Source organism: Heptranchias perlo, chromosome 15 (assembly GCF_035084215.1).
Source record: "Heptranchias perlo isolate sHepPer1 chromosome 15, sHepPer1.hap1, whole genome shotgun sequence".
Taxonomy (NCBI): domain Eukaryota; kingdom Metazoa; phylum Chordata; class Chondrichthyes; order Hexanchiformes; family Hexanchidae; genus Heptranchias; species Heptranchias perlo.
The window spans coordinates 42,196,199-42,210,221 of record NC_090339.1 but is presented as its reverse complement, the minus strand read 5'-3'; the positions used below and the strand labels follow the sequence as shown (position 1 = coordinate 42,210,221).

The following is a 14,023-nucleotide window of genomic DNA, read 5'->3' as shown; positions in this document are numbered from 1 at the left end:
TCGATGTGGGGCATTATAATTTATATACGTTCAATTCCTGTTTGGCATTTTCTCGATTTTCACTATAGCAGCTCTAATGGAGAGAGTTGTAAAGTAATGTAACTGAGTGAAACTGTGTTTATAAATCATCATGGCACTCCTGAGCAATCAGAATCACTTTACAAAGTAAGGAGACACCTTCAATGAGCTGAAAAGATGCCTGCAGCACACGGTGTTAACCCGACAGACTTCAATTTCCACAGCAACTCTCAAGGCTTTTTCAAAAAAAATTTCAAGCCAATGATTTTCTTCCAGAAGGAGAATTCTAAAACTAAATTTGCATACAGCAATTGGTCCATCTATTTGGCCTCCTTATCTTCTTGAAATTGTATCTTATTACCAGGAGTCTTTACATCACTTGGTACTCAGTGTTTTGATGATTTGTAAAAATATCGGAATAGTCCATGGGGGTTCTTACTTCTTACTTGTGAAGATGATGCATTTTCTTAACTTCCTCCTCCATCATACAACCATTCAAACAATATTTCACAGTTCCAGAGACCTGGAAGATGTCTCAAGATAGCAATCTCCAGACAAAGATAAGTGCCTCCATTACCTTCATTAAATTACAATATCAGAGCCTTTACAATGGCTCCAAGTCGATCAGAACCCTACTTTATCTTGCCTATAAATCTGATAATGCTTTCATACCATGTGCTGCCTTTGATGAGTTGAAAGCATCTCACCGATGTCCCGTTACCTTTCTGATAACACCATCAGCTTTTATCACAATTTGAGGCTATAGATATTTCATGGAATCAAAAACAACACCATCATATCGGAAAGTCTGGTTTGATATGACATGACCTGCCTGCATAGTCTGGATCATTGTCTTCTCATTGTATCCCTGACATTTTATGTTGCATGATTTCTATAATGGGAGTGATATTTTCAATACAGAAAAACATTAATAGCCACCAAAAGTGCTGCTGTGAAACGTCTTTGTATCAGTCACATAAAATCCTGTGACACATGACATTAAAAAAAGGTTATGCTTCTCATAACTGATGGCACCATTTGGTAAATAAATAATTTAGCTTTAGAGTTCTGACTGGAGGCACAATTGACAGCAACCCCTGTAACCACAACAAGAAGAAAAGGAAGACAACAGAAGGGAATAAACTACAGCTAGAAGGCTTCATTTCCCCGCGCCCCCCCCCCCGCCTCCACCGCCTCTGTCTTTTGGCACTCCTCGCCTGCAGGTGTTTACTCATATTGGAGAACAGTTCCACAAGCACTAGCAGCCCTCTGGTACCTCTCACAAGCAAACTTTTTCATTTTGAAACGGACAGTACAGTCAGTAGGTTATTCAAACTGTGTACATCATCACAGCCAAGCCCAATCATGCTCTTAACTAACATCCACATGATGCATTTTCCAGTTGAGGTCACTGGGTAGAGATCAGGATCAGGAACCCAAGCTGCCATTTTCTCCTTCCTAGCCTAAGAGGGTAAAGCCATTTGCAGCATCTAAGCTAACTCAGTAAAAGTCTGGGGACTATTTATGGGACCCTCTGGTTTGTATAACCTGTTGCTATATTGGGCAGTTTCTTGATCCACTAGGCTATAAGGGGAGCTAGCTCAAGTCTAAGTGGGAGTCTCACTGTAAAGACCCTTTTTACAATGTAAATACAACAAAACAAATCCTGGTGATGGGCTAATTCACAAATACCTGTACCAGTAAGAGCACTATAGGGACTCCCACTCTGCAGACCTGCCAAGATTTCATAGGGAGAGGCACGGGCTGCTCTGGCAGAGTACTCAAAATGTTCCTAATTTCCTTTTTTGTTGCTCCCACACTGGTAGGCCCATATTCAAATGGCAATTGATCCATCTGCAACCCAGTGCAGTATGTATCCTTGCTGCAAGAAGACAACTTAAAAAAAAATTATACTTAAAAGAATAAGGCTTCTCAAATTCCTCTGAGCTGCTCCCACTGTAACTTTGCCACAATGCAGCCCAAAAAAATGAGGTTTCTGTCATACTTCCAGCAAAGTTATGGCAATGGAGTGGGAGCGGCTCTGAGGAAATTCATGATCAAAATCTATGGAGATGATCTTTGGCTAAGTACTTGACAGCAATTATGCAGAAAAGTTACTTTCTTTAAATAAAGTCCTTCTACAGAGGAGTGCTTCATTTTCAAAGATGTTTCAACAACAACAACTTGCAATTATATAGCACCTTTAACATAGCAAAACATCCCAAGACACTTCACAGGAGCGATTATCAAACAATATTTGACACCGAGCCACATAAGGAGGTATTCGGACAGGCAACCAAAAGCTTGGTCAAAGAAGTAGGTTTCAATGAGCATCTTAAAGGAGCAGAGAGAGGTAGAGAGTTGGAGAGGTTTAGGGAGGGAACTCCAGAGCTTAGGGCCTAGGCAGCTAAAGGCATGGCCACCAACGCGGATTAAAATTGGGGATGCGCAAATCGGGGAGGAGTGCAGAGATCTCGGAGGTTTGTAGGGCTGGAGGAGGTTACAGAGATAGGGAGGGACGAGGCCATGGAGGGATTTGAAAATAAGGATGAGAATTTTAAAATAATCCAACAAACTAAGGTCTTGTCTTTAGATTCCAGTGGTTCAAGTGGACTTTTAGGTCCCGTAGCACTAGTTGAAATTCTCTGGATGTTTTGGCACCATTTGAAGTTCGCTCTGTATCCTGGTCAAAATTCCTCCCTCAATCATTACCACCACCAAAAAAATAGATTAACTAATCACTTATTTTATTGCTGTTTATGGGATTTTCCTGGTGCAGAATGTCAAAAAAATACAACAGTTACTGCAGCTCAGAAAAAGTAAGTTATTGTGTGAAGAGCTTTCAGATGTTTTGATGATATGATAAGATAGATCTGGTTCAGTATTTTCTCCAACCCCTGATGCTCACTGTTGTAATATCGAAATAAATAGAATAAAATCATCCAAGTTGAACATAAGTTTACTATTTGATTTTTTTTGAGGAAAAGTCCCTCTTTATTCTTTATTCAGAAGCATCAATTTAGAACCCTCCCCCCCCCGCTATAGCTCAGTTGGTAATGCGAGTGTGTAATTGATCAATAGCACTGGATAATTCCAGGTTTACTTCTTGATCTGTGTTGAATTAGTTGTTGTGGCAGTACTACCAACTTCAGTGAACCTGATCTAATGAGGGGAAAATCAGCCAAGGTTCCCACTCCTTGGGCATGATTTAAAAGTGAAGAACGGGTGGATTGGGGGCAGGGGGGGCATTCAAAATCGCAACCATTTCAGACCTGCCCCCAACCCGCCCACTTCTGGTTTTCACCGGGGCAGGACGAGGGGCGGGTGACCAACCCGCTCCCAGGAGGAGGGTCGGGCCTTAAGACCTATCAAGGAGGCTGCGAGCCTCCATTTTCTCACAGTTTCTGATTTCAACCCCGGGGAGCCGGGATTCCCAGGCCTTCTCTTTCACGTCACGTGAAAGGAGGCGAGAAAGCCCAAGACTAACAGGTAGATGCCTTTCTGGCATAGCTTGTGGGCCCGGAGGAGTAGGAGTGCTTCCCCCAGGCCCAACAAGCCTACCTGCAGCAACCCCTCAACAATCGCGGACCCCCACCCCCGATCTCTGCCACCTCCAACAATTGCTGACCCCCGACCCCTATCCCCGATCCCCCCCAACGATTGCGGACCCTCGCGATGACGCCTGATCCCGACACCTCCTCCCCCCCGTGACTGACCCCCGATCCCTCCCCCCATGACTGACTCGCCCCGTGACCCCCGTGCCAACCCATGGCTCGTGACATCCCATCCTGCGTGCCAACCCATGCCCCCCTGTGCCCCCATGGCACCAATCTTTGCAGTTAAGCACATATGTGTCGACAGAGGGGTTAGGACACTGCTAGGCTTGGTTATGATTCACCCACCATAACAGCCTGCCAACACTCAGGTCCTAGGATCTCATAGGAGAAATGGCCACTAAAACAGCCATTTGGGCAAAGCACCAGAGGACAACTGGCACACATGGAATGATACCCTATGTCCGCACTTATTGCTGATCTCTGAGCTATCTTGAAATAGTAGAATTGCTTTTTCTTGTTGATACCTGTTTCTCATTGAACTTTGCAACCAGCTTCAGAAATGACTTACCTCAGTGTGGTAATTAACTGGGCACATTTCAGAACACTTGTAACATGTGCTGATCTACTTTTTTGTAATACAGTAGCTGCATTAAATGTCAAGTTTCATAGACTGAAAGCAGGACATATTTCAATATTCTTTTAGCATTTCACATCATGTGACAAAAATAGCTAATTAGGGTACTAAATTTTCCAATTTGAAAGTACAACTATTGTATTGGTTACCTGAGGCATCCAGACTATTGTGAATTCTGACCTCTGTCTATCTTTACAATAAACCTTACCTTACAATAAACCCAAGTTTATAACACAGACCTCCCATGATGGTCTGGTGGATCAAGACAGTACCTGGTATAGTACCAAGTTACATAGACCAGAGGTAATAGGTTCAATTTTCAGTCTGTGCTAGGTTAACCGATCTCGGGTGGGTTGGCATTATGGGTGTGTAACTGGCCTCGGTACCACTGGGTTAAGGAGAGGAGAAAAATCAACCCATTGCTGAATACAATTTTGTGATTTCTGTTGGAAGGTGTCCATCATGGGAGAAACAGCTTACCAACATTTAATGCCAAGGCTTACAAATGATTAAATAGTGCATATCTTAGTCTGCATAATCCAGAACGAACAATGACCCTATTTAAAAATAACTACAATTTTAAATGTATGCAGTATTCTCACTAGTTCTCCTGCCTATCCAGAAGTTGGGCAATATCAAACACCAGATCTGCTTCACACAGGCTAAAATGTATCACAAAAACAATTTACAGAACAAATATATTAAGCAAATATTATACAGCAGAACAATTGTGTAAAAAAATCTAGAAATATCTAGAAGATGAAAATTGGTCGAAACAGTCTAGCAAAATTTCTTCTGCACTTCTTAGTTTCTTAGGATGAAACAGATGAGCCTTTGATAGGTCCATGGAGAACAGAATGCAGTCTCTAGGTGGATCCTTCAAATAAAGATAGTGCATTTGGAATATGTGAGCCCCAAATGTTCACAGAGTTTCACGCTCCTGAACATATGCGTGAAACAGACACTATGGCCCTGATATTTATAGGGAGGCAGGGAGGGTGCAGGGGAGGCCGAAGAAACCAGCACGGTCACATGGAGGTCCTGCCGAACTTAATGGCAGGACCTCATTATAATGTTTATGATCCACTTCCCGCCCAGCAGCCGCCCAAACCGATAGCCGCGGGAAAACCAACAGCAGGAGGCCGCAGCCAGGACGTTCCTCAGCCATCAGGAGGGGGGAAGGTGGGCCATCATGGCTTGGGAGGTGGAAGAGAGATCGGCCATCGCGGCTTGGGGGAGAGATCGGTGATCACGGCAGGGAGGGAGACCTATGACCGTGGCTGGGGGGGGGGGCGCAGAGAGATCGGTAATCAGGAGGACTGGGGGAGCGTTTGGGGTTGGAGGGAGGGAGCCTGAAGATCGTCGGGGGGGAGGGGGGAAGGCTGAAGATCGGGGCTGGGGGGATGCTGGAAATCAGGGCTAGGGGAGAGAGGCCTTAATTGGCAGGGGGGAGGCCAAAAGCTTCCTTGAGGTGCCTGGGGGGAGCACTCTGGCTCCTCCTGGCCCACAAGGAATGCTCGAAAAGGCACTCATCTTGTGGAGACGGCATCTCTCACCTCTCTTTCACTGCCGTGTTTCCCAATTGCACTGTTGAAGCCCAATTTAAATATGTTAATGCAGTGTCCCGCCCCTCCACGACAGGACACTTGGACGTCAGGATATCAGCCACTGTTAAAAAAAAGTGGTGGGCACGTGCACGGTGTGTTGGGGATGCATTTCCCATAATTAAGTCTTTAGCCCATCCCCCCGACTCTCTCCCATCCGATGTAGTGGGGGTCAATGTCGAGGTCTACATCAACACTGCTGAATAATGAAAGATGTGCAACCCCAATTCCTTTGAAGATAGGCGGGTTAACCAATCATGGACAAAAGAAAGATAGTGCAGATTCTGGCAATATGATCAAAATATTATGAAGACAACTCCATGGAAAGCCGATGAGAAACATGATCTAGAACTTTAGCTGGTTCCACACTTCCATATCACCATGCCACTTTCATGCTCATGAACCAGCCTTTCTTGATACAAAAACTACACTGAAAACACAATTACGTCTGATATCAATGCATTAACAAACTTCTTATAAACAATACTCCAGACATACAAAATTATTAACTCTGATAGGACACAAAATGTCACCACCCTCAAAGAACGGTAACCAATTATGTTAATTCAGGATAGGGTCGACCAGCCCTTTTGAATTACAGACTCTCGTCTGGAATGCCAGAACAAAGCATTGGGTCATAGATGGCATATTTAAAAAATATATTGACATAAATTTTACAGTTTGTGACAGTTGGTAAACTGAAATGTATTCCTTATAGAACCTGAGTGCTTTATTATTATTAAGGTTGGTGCAGTATAATGATAGTGACACCGTACGCTCCTTTTTAAAAGGAACCAGGCTAACACATGATTCCACTTTGGATGAGAGTTTCAGTTGGAGCTATCTTTCTATTCCATCTGATTGAAAGTGTGAAAAAATAATAAATTAAGCTAATTCCAGATAAAACTCCATTAAACTGTGTATCATAAAAATACAAGGAGTTAAATTGTCTGACTGAGAAATGTAGAGAAAAACAAATTAAGCACATTCCAGGCTTGCCTTATTCAGTGACCCCTTTTAACTTGCAGATTTCACTTGATTCCTGACAGGCATGAGTTAAGAAGAATGTATTATATGTCTAGATATACATTTAAAATTTACATATATACACACAAAAACATATACATACCTTGTCGGGATTCTTCCACTGTTTGCATGACGTCTTTCTTATGACTGTTGTAATTCATCCTCAGTTCCTTATTGTATTCATGAACTGTTTCTCTAGAGTTGTAGGATTTGTGGGGACTTCTGTCATCTTCACTTTCATCTGAAGAGCTTGTGTATGCCAATTCCATCTCGCACCTAACTTTTGGCAGTGGTTGGTAGGGTTTACAATCCATCTGATCCATTCCTTGTAAAGCTGGCACACAGACATTAAAACAGGGAGTCCAGAATTCTTAATCGAGAATGACCTACAAACACAAAGGAAAAATATGTAAGGCCAAATAAATTGAATTTCCTGATTCCCAAATTTTCAAAATGGCAGATGTGGTGGGGGGGCGGGGAGCATGTCGAACATCTTCACACTATCTCAAGAAGATGAAAATCCATCTACATCATAGATGGATTATAATACATCACAGAATCATAGAATTATACAGCACTGGAGGAGGCTACTCAGCTCTTAATGCCTGCACAGGTTCTATGAAAGAGCTATCCACTGAGTTGCATTCTCCTGTTCTCTCCAAAAAGACTTTTAAATGTTTATTTTCCAAATATTTATCTCTTTCCCTTTTAAAAGCTATTCCTGAATCTGATGGGCATTCCACGTCTCAACATCAGTCTTTGTTAAAAAAAAATGAAATTCTCCTAACCTCTCCCTTTGTTCTTTTGCCGATGATCTTAAATTTACGGCTTCTAATTATAAACTCACTGGTCAGTGGAAACTATTTTTTTCCTATTTGCCCTGTCAAGCCCCTCATAATTTTGAACACCTTTATCGTATCTCCTCTTCACCTTCAGTCTCCGCTTATAAATAAAGCTTCTCATCCCTGGTATAATGTTAGTAAATCTTTTCTGCATTCTCTTTATGGCCTTGATGCCCTTCCTAAAGTAGGGCACCAAAACTGGACACAATATTCTAAATGCAGCCTAACCAATGATTTGTACAGGTTATGCATACTTCTTTGGTTTTGTAGTCTACACCCCTATTTATAAAATCCATCCTATATTCTTTTACTTATTGCTTCATTGACTTATCCTCCTTCTTTGAAAGATTAATGTGTCTCAATTTCCAAGTCTCTCTATTCTTCTACTCCTTTTAAAGTTTTACCATTGAGTGTATATGACCCCTCCTTATTCTTCTTCCAAAATCTAGCAACTCATATTTCTCTGTATTAAGTTTCATCCAACATCTATCTGCTCAATCTAATAACCTTTATATGTCTCCTGAAGCGGCTTACATTCCTCCTAACAGTTAATCATGCTCCCTATTTTTACATCATTTGCAAACTTTGATATTGTGCCCTCTATTTTATTTATATATATATATATATAATAAAAATATAAATATATATGTACATATAGAAGTGCAATGGTCCCAACATTCCTGTATACTTTCCTCCAGTCTGAAAACATCCATTAACAACTGTTCCTTTTTCTGTCCTTCAGCTAACTTCCTATTCACACTGCCACATTTCCTTCAATACTGTTGGGGCAGAAATTCATTTGTGCCTGCTTGTCGATCAATCCCCACACCTTTACAATTTGGGCCAAGGCTCATCTGATATTGGGTCTCGAGCCTCATTTAAATTACACTGGCAAGCTGAAGACACCTACTGGGCATCCCCAGGTAGCTCACCAGCGAAGAGGCTTGGAACATCAGACCACTGCGTCGCCAGCAGTTGCCCTCAGGTAAGTCTTTAGGAGGGTACAGATGGCGATCGAGAGGGGCGATCAGGATTGGGCGACCGGGAGTGGGCTTCAATCAGGAGGAGGGTGATTGGGAGCAGGTTGAGATTGTGATGGGGGAGTCTAGGTCGTGGACGGGGGGGTTCTAGGTTGCGATCTAGGTGGCAGCCTGCAGTGGTCCCTTTAAGGACCACTGGCTAGGCCGCATTTGGACCTGGTTTTCCTGAATGCAGTAGTAATTGCACTGGCTGCACTCTGGGCAACCAGTCTTACACAGGGGACTTCAAACAGGCGCTAGGCCCCTTATTTGCATTAGTAAAGGGCCTAACACCTGTTTCAGGCATGGGTCCTGGATGCCTATATTTTTACATATAGCGGTGACATACGTCCATCCCTTAATGAGCGTGCACTTCCTGCCTGCCATATTGGAGGTTTAGGCGTCCATTTAGCACCTGAAAAATGGATGCGGCACCTTTGAATTTCTAGGCCCCGATGCCTTAATCTTATCAGCAAGCCTCCTGTTAAATACCTTTTGAAAATCCATCTGCACAACATCTGCTGCATTTCTGTTATCAATACATCCCATTATTTCCTCAAAAAACTCTATTAAATTTGCCAAACGCATCTGTGGTGATTATCTTTAATGAACTCATGTCTTTCTGAATGAGAATGAATTTTGTTCTGAAGCTGACCCAGTTAACTCTTTCTCCTTTCTTGAACAGAGGTGCTACATTGGCAACCCTCTAGTCCTCTGATGTAACTTCTACATCCAAGGATGTTTGAAAGATTGTGGTCAGATTCTGCCATGACTTCCCTCAGCATTCTAAGGTGGATGCCATCAGAACTTGGTGCCTTGTCCTCTTTGAGTTCTATCAGTGTTTTTAGTGCTATTTTTCTATGTATAGTTATCCTATCTAATTGTTCAACCTCATCCTCTTGTATCCTTTTATTTCCACCATCACACACTTCTGTGTAAATGGAGACAAAGTAATTGTTTAATATCTCCACCATTCCTTCATCCTCCGTGTGATTTCCTTATTAGTCTCCAAACAGCTCAACATTTTCATGAACTATTCTTTTACTTTTTGTGTATTCCTAAAATCTTTTAATATTTCCTTTTTAGGTTACCTGCTACCCTTTCCTCATACCCTCTTGATCTTTTTATTTATTTTTTGTTTCCCATCTACATTTTCTATACGCCACTTGATTTTCTTTTGTATTTTAATCTTAAATTTGTCTTAGGTTTCTTCTTTGAGTCTCATTTTAATTTTATGATTTGCATTGATTGCCAGTGTCAGGCAGCAGCTGCAGTGCCACACAAAAGGGACTGAACCAAAAAAACGATTCCACTCTCAGTCAGTCAATTTTATAAGGTAATAGAATTGGCCAAGAAAGGGAAAAAAATGTCTGTCCTAATATTTACAATACATTTAACACAGATCAATCTGTGCTTTGAGTTCATAAACACCTCTATTTTCTATATTGAAGAGAAACAGTTTGTATCAATGCAGAGAGACGTATTCCTTTGGCAGACAACTTGGGATTCTTTCAGTCACTTGTATTCACAATGACAAGGGACCTCAATGTCTGACCTATCAATAAAAGGCAGCTTATCACTATTTCAATCTTTTAAAATTGGTGCTTTAGAGAGCTATCAGCTTATTTTTCCCTAAGAGGTATTATTTCCTGCTATACAATCGAGAACAGTGTCTGAACATACAATAGAGGGAGAGAGAGAGAAAGAGATCTTTATTTGACACAGAAATATATTTTTATTTTTTGCAGAGGTCTTCAAGAAGTGGGTGCCTGTTACTGTAAAGGAGCTGTATCATCTTGCAAACAAACACTGTCTGTTTATTAGTATAGAAAGTAGAATGAAACAATTATCACTAAACACAAGTATTGTGAGAACTCCTTTAGGATTTATAGTTATATGGTTTGTTTTGTATCAGTGTAAAATAGTTTAAGGATGTGAAAGTGTCACCATAAGTCCAGAATGTACTAAAGCCGAGTTCAATAAGAGCCCCTCCAGGTACTCCTCTCACACTTCTTGGACTTGACACATGTGGAATCTAACTCCAGTGCGGTGTGACGTTGGGTTTAAAAAGTGCTGAAATGATCCTTTGGATCTCCTGAGCATTTTGTAAATGTACTACGTCTTTTTAATGTTATGAGAAAGTGGATGCTCCCTCCTGCTTTCCTAACATTAAAAAATGGCCACCAGTGGAACAGAGCTTTGCTCATGCCACTTACTCAAGTACAGAACTCACTCCTAGAAGAGTGCAATTTGCAGCCAGGCACAGTCCCCAGTATAACTTAATGAGTGCTCCCAGCTGTGCTTCAAATTCTACGGGCGCTAAATTGGGCCATGTAGCGCCCATTGTTTCAGTGCTACATGGCCTGTCGAACTTCCAAGATGGTGTCTTGGCTGCGCACGCACATTTCCAGCATGACATGTGCCAGACACCATCTTGGTATAGGAGTTAGCGCATGCGCAAATACTGATTGCCGGAAGCATGTAAAGTAAGAAGAAAATGGATACAACCAGAGTGCAATTTTGATTTAAAGTGATAGACACCATTTTGGGACATAACGCTCAACTCAACTCACAGTCTTAACCATGGCCATCTGAACGTGTCATACAGTGCCTGGAGGACCCACACCAGCGCTATTTAAAGGGATCATGCAGGATTTACAGGCTGGTAGCTGGATTATTGCTTCTGGCTGCCGTACATTTGTAACTGTTTTTGGAGGTCTCCTATACTTGAATACTAGGATGTAGGGACATAGCCTAACATTTAGAGCCAGGGCGTGAAGGAGTGAAGTTAGGAAACGCTTCTACACGCAAAGGTTGGGAGAAGTTTGGAACACTCTACTGCAAATGGCAGTTGATGCTAGCTCAATTGTGAATTCTAAATCTGAGATTGATAGATTTCTGTGAACCAAGGGTATTAAGGGATATGGGGCTAAGGTGGGGTATATGGAGTTAGGTCACAGGTCCATCATGATCTCATTGAATGGAGGAACAGGCTCAAGAGGCTAAATGCAACTGCCACTTGCTGCCTCCTGTTATGTACCATCTTCTTCTGCAAGAAAGTGGGACGTGTGTCTGGGTGATGTGCCTGTCATGGTTGAATAGCTGCCAGTGTGTGTGGCCTGTGAGTTGTGGGTGGGCGGCTTGCAACCGTGGTAATGTGTAACGGTGAGAGGAAGCATCTGATTGGCAGAGTTGAGTACTGATGGAAAGAGTTTGTTGGTAGGTGAGTGATGGGAGGTGTAGTGCGTGGAGCAGTGGATGCGGCTAGTGGTGCAGCTGGTAGGAGACGCCACTTGACAGTTGACCTCGCTCACCTTGACCACTTGTGTCAAAGCATTGAACTTCTTCCTGCACTGCATCCATGTTGATGATGCTGTGCGCCTGGCATTAGGTTCATCCCCCACTGCCTCCCACTGCCTTTTGGGCATATGTCTGGAGGGACTCTTGCCCACCCCTCTACCCCCCCATGGATATAGGATGTCCCTCCTCTTGTCCACCTCTTGCAACAAGCCCGCTAGTGCATCATCAGAGAACCTTGGTGCACACATTCTCGCAGGCCTGGTGCCAACTCAGATCGGCGGATTGGTGAGGTCTGGCATGCAGATTGGAGGATGTGGGATTTAGGAGTGCACAAGCTTTATTCAATGTTTTAACATAATTCATCAGTTTGTAAACAAAGGGACAAGACCTGCATCTGTGTTTTACGTGTGCGATGTCTGATCTCTGTTCAGACTCCGTGCAGACAGCAGTCTGTTATTTTCAGCAAATAACAAGTACCGGCTACCTTTAAGAGATTTTTTAAGAGACAACCTGCCTTTAAGAGGTCGGGATCCCCCTGCTGGTGGAAAGTGTGAGTTGCATTGAATCCTCGTGGCAACGCTGATTCAGAACGCTGCTTGAACGTGAGTACTGAGGCCGGGTCAAATTCTCATCCTTTCTCCGCAGGGGCCATTGGGCACCAGGTAATAGCTAATTGTGCTACTCGTGCCCAATAATAGGCCCTATCCAATTTTTTGTTTTCCCCTCCATATCCAATCTCAGACTGATACTGCACTTATACCTCACTCTTAGAGCATATCCCTACTCTTTCAAAGCAGCAAAATAATGGCATTGCAAGTGTTTTGCAGCACCCTAGGGACTCTAACATTTACATCTTCCCTATTTATCACAAGACATTTAAATATGTACATACTTCCTCAAAGGAATGGTTGTGCATGGACACCAAGGATGGCTGTTAAATCCATCCGTGACTGTCTTGGACTTTATTTCCCATGTGGCATCTTGGAAAAGATATGTAAGTATTTAAATAAATACAAATTGTTTGTCAACATTATTTAGAGTCTTTGGGCTCACTGTGATCCTCACTGTAAAACTCAGACAATATATGAAGGGTTAACACAATGGTGCATTGATGAAATGTTGCAAGACACACCATAGCACTTCTGCTTAAATAATCCATGGTCACGGTGTTGCATGTCGATGATATAACATTCCTCAGCAAGCTTCCAGTTGCTTCCTCCCTCCTAATGTCTCAGGAATTGTTATATTGGGAATCATGGATTGTGAATCCTCATCCTGTAAAACTGAGCCTCCACATAGTACATCCTCCTTCATGAAGAAAGGAACTGACATTCAGAGCTACATTTTTACAGAGCTCTGTTAAAATACTGTTTGACATTCTAAAACAAACCAATTTCAGAAATCTGCATGGACCCACAGTTCTGCATACTATCTTCCTTTGTCTACGTGAAAATCCTTGCCGATCAGTATCAGCTTGATAGTGTCAGCACAATGGATAAAGTTCTTCAGATACACAATTCAGTGACCTTTGAATGAGCTACTTAATGCTTCTTGCACACAAAGGAATGATTTTTTTGTGACCTTTCCATCATATTGCTGATGGGAACAATGTCTACCCTCAGAACTCTGCACACTACTGCAAAGATTAAATGTCCAAACCATAGTGTGCAGGGCACTATGTACCTCAGGAAGCATACAACGTTCACCATCACAACTGTAACATAGTCTGTGTAACATTACTTGCCTGGATTATTTCCCCCAAAGTATGGTGTGTTGGTGTGTAACATTTTACCACTGCACCAGTGTTCAGTATGGTACTTCAAGGAGCCTGAGGACTGAAACTCATGACCTTCTAGTTGGGGAGTCCAACCTACTGTCAGTTAAGCTGTTATGCCAATTCTACATGTCAAATGTTTCTCTGCACTTTCTCCCTTTGAAGATAACTGTCCAACTTGCATCTATATCCAGTTGGGGTGACAAAGTAATTTAATCTACACGTTTCGCAGACCGAGTTAATACTTTT

General features: G+C 42.4%; 1 protein-coding gene across 5 annotated transcripts in view; it reads right to left on the bottom strand.

Moving 5' to 3' along the window:
• Nucleotides 1-7,162, bottom strand: part of tenm1 (teneurin transmembrane protein 1) — a 539,174-nt gene extending 532,012 nt beyond the window's left edge. For all 5 annotated transcript variants that reach the window (XM_067997123.1, XM_067997125.1, XM_067997124.1 and 2 more), the window contains exon 1: nucleotides 6,943-7,162. In XM_067997123.1, the coding sequence (XP_067853224.1) occupies nucleotides 6,943-7,162 (220 nt within the window). The remainder of the gene's footprint in view (nucleotides 1-6,942) is intronic.
• Between the last annotated feature and the right edge of the window lie 6,861 nt (nucleotides 7,163-14,023).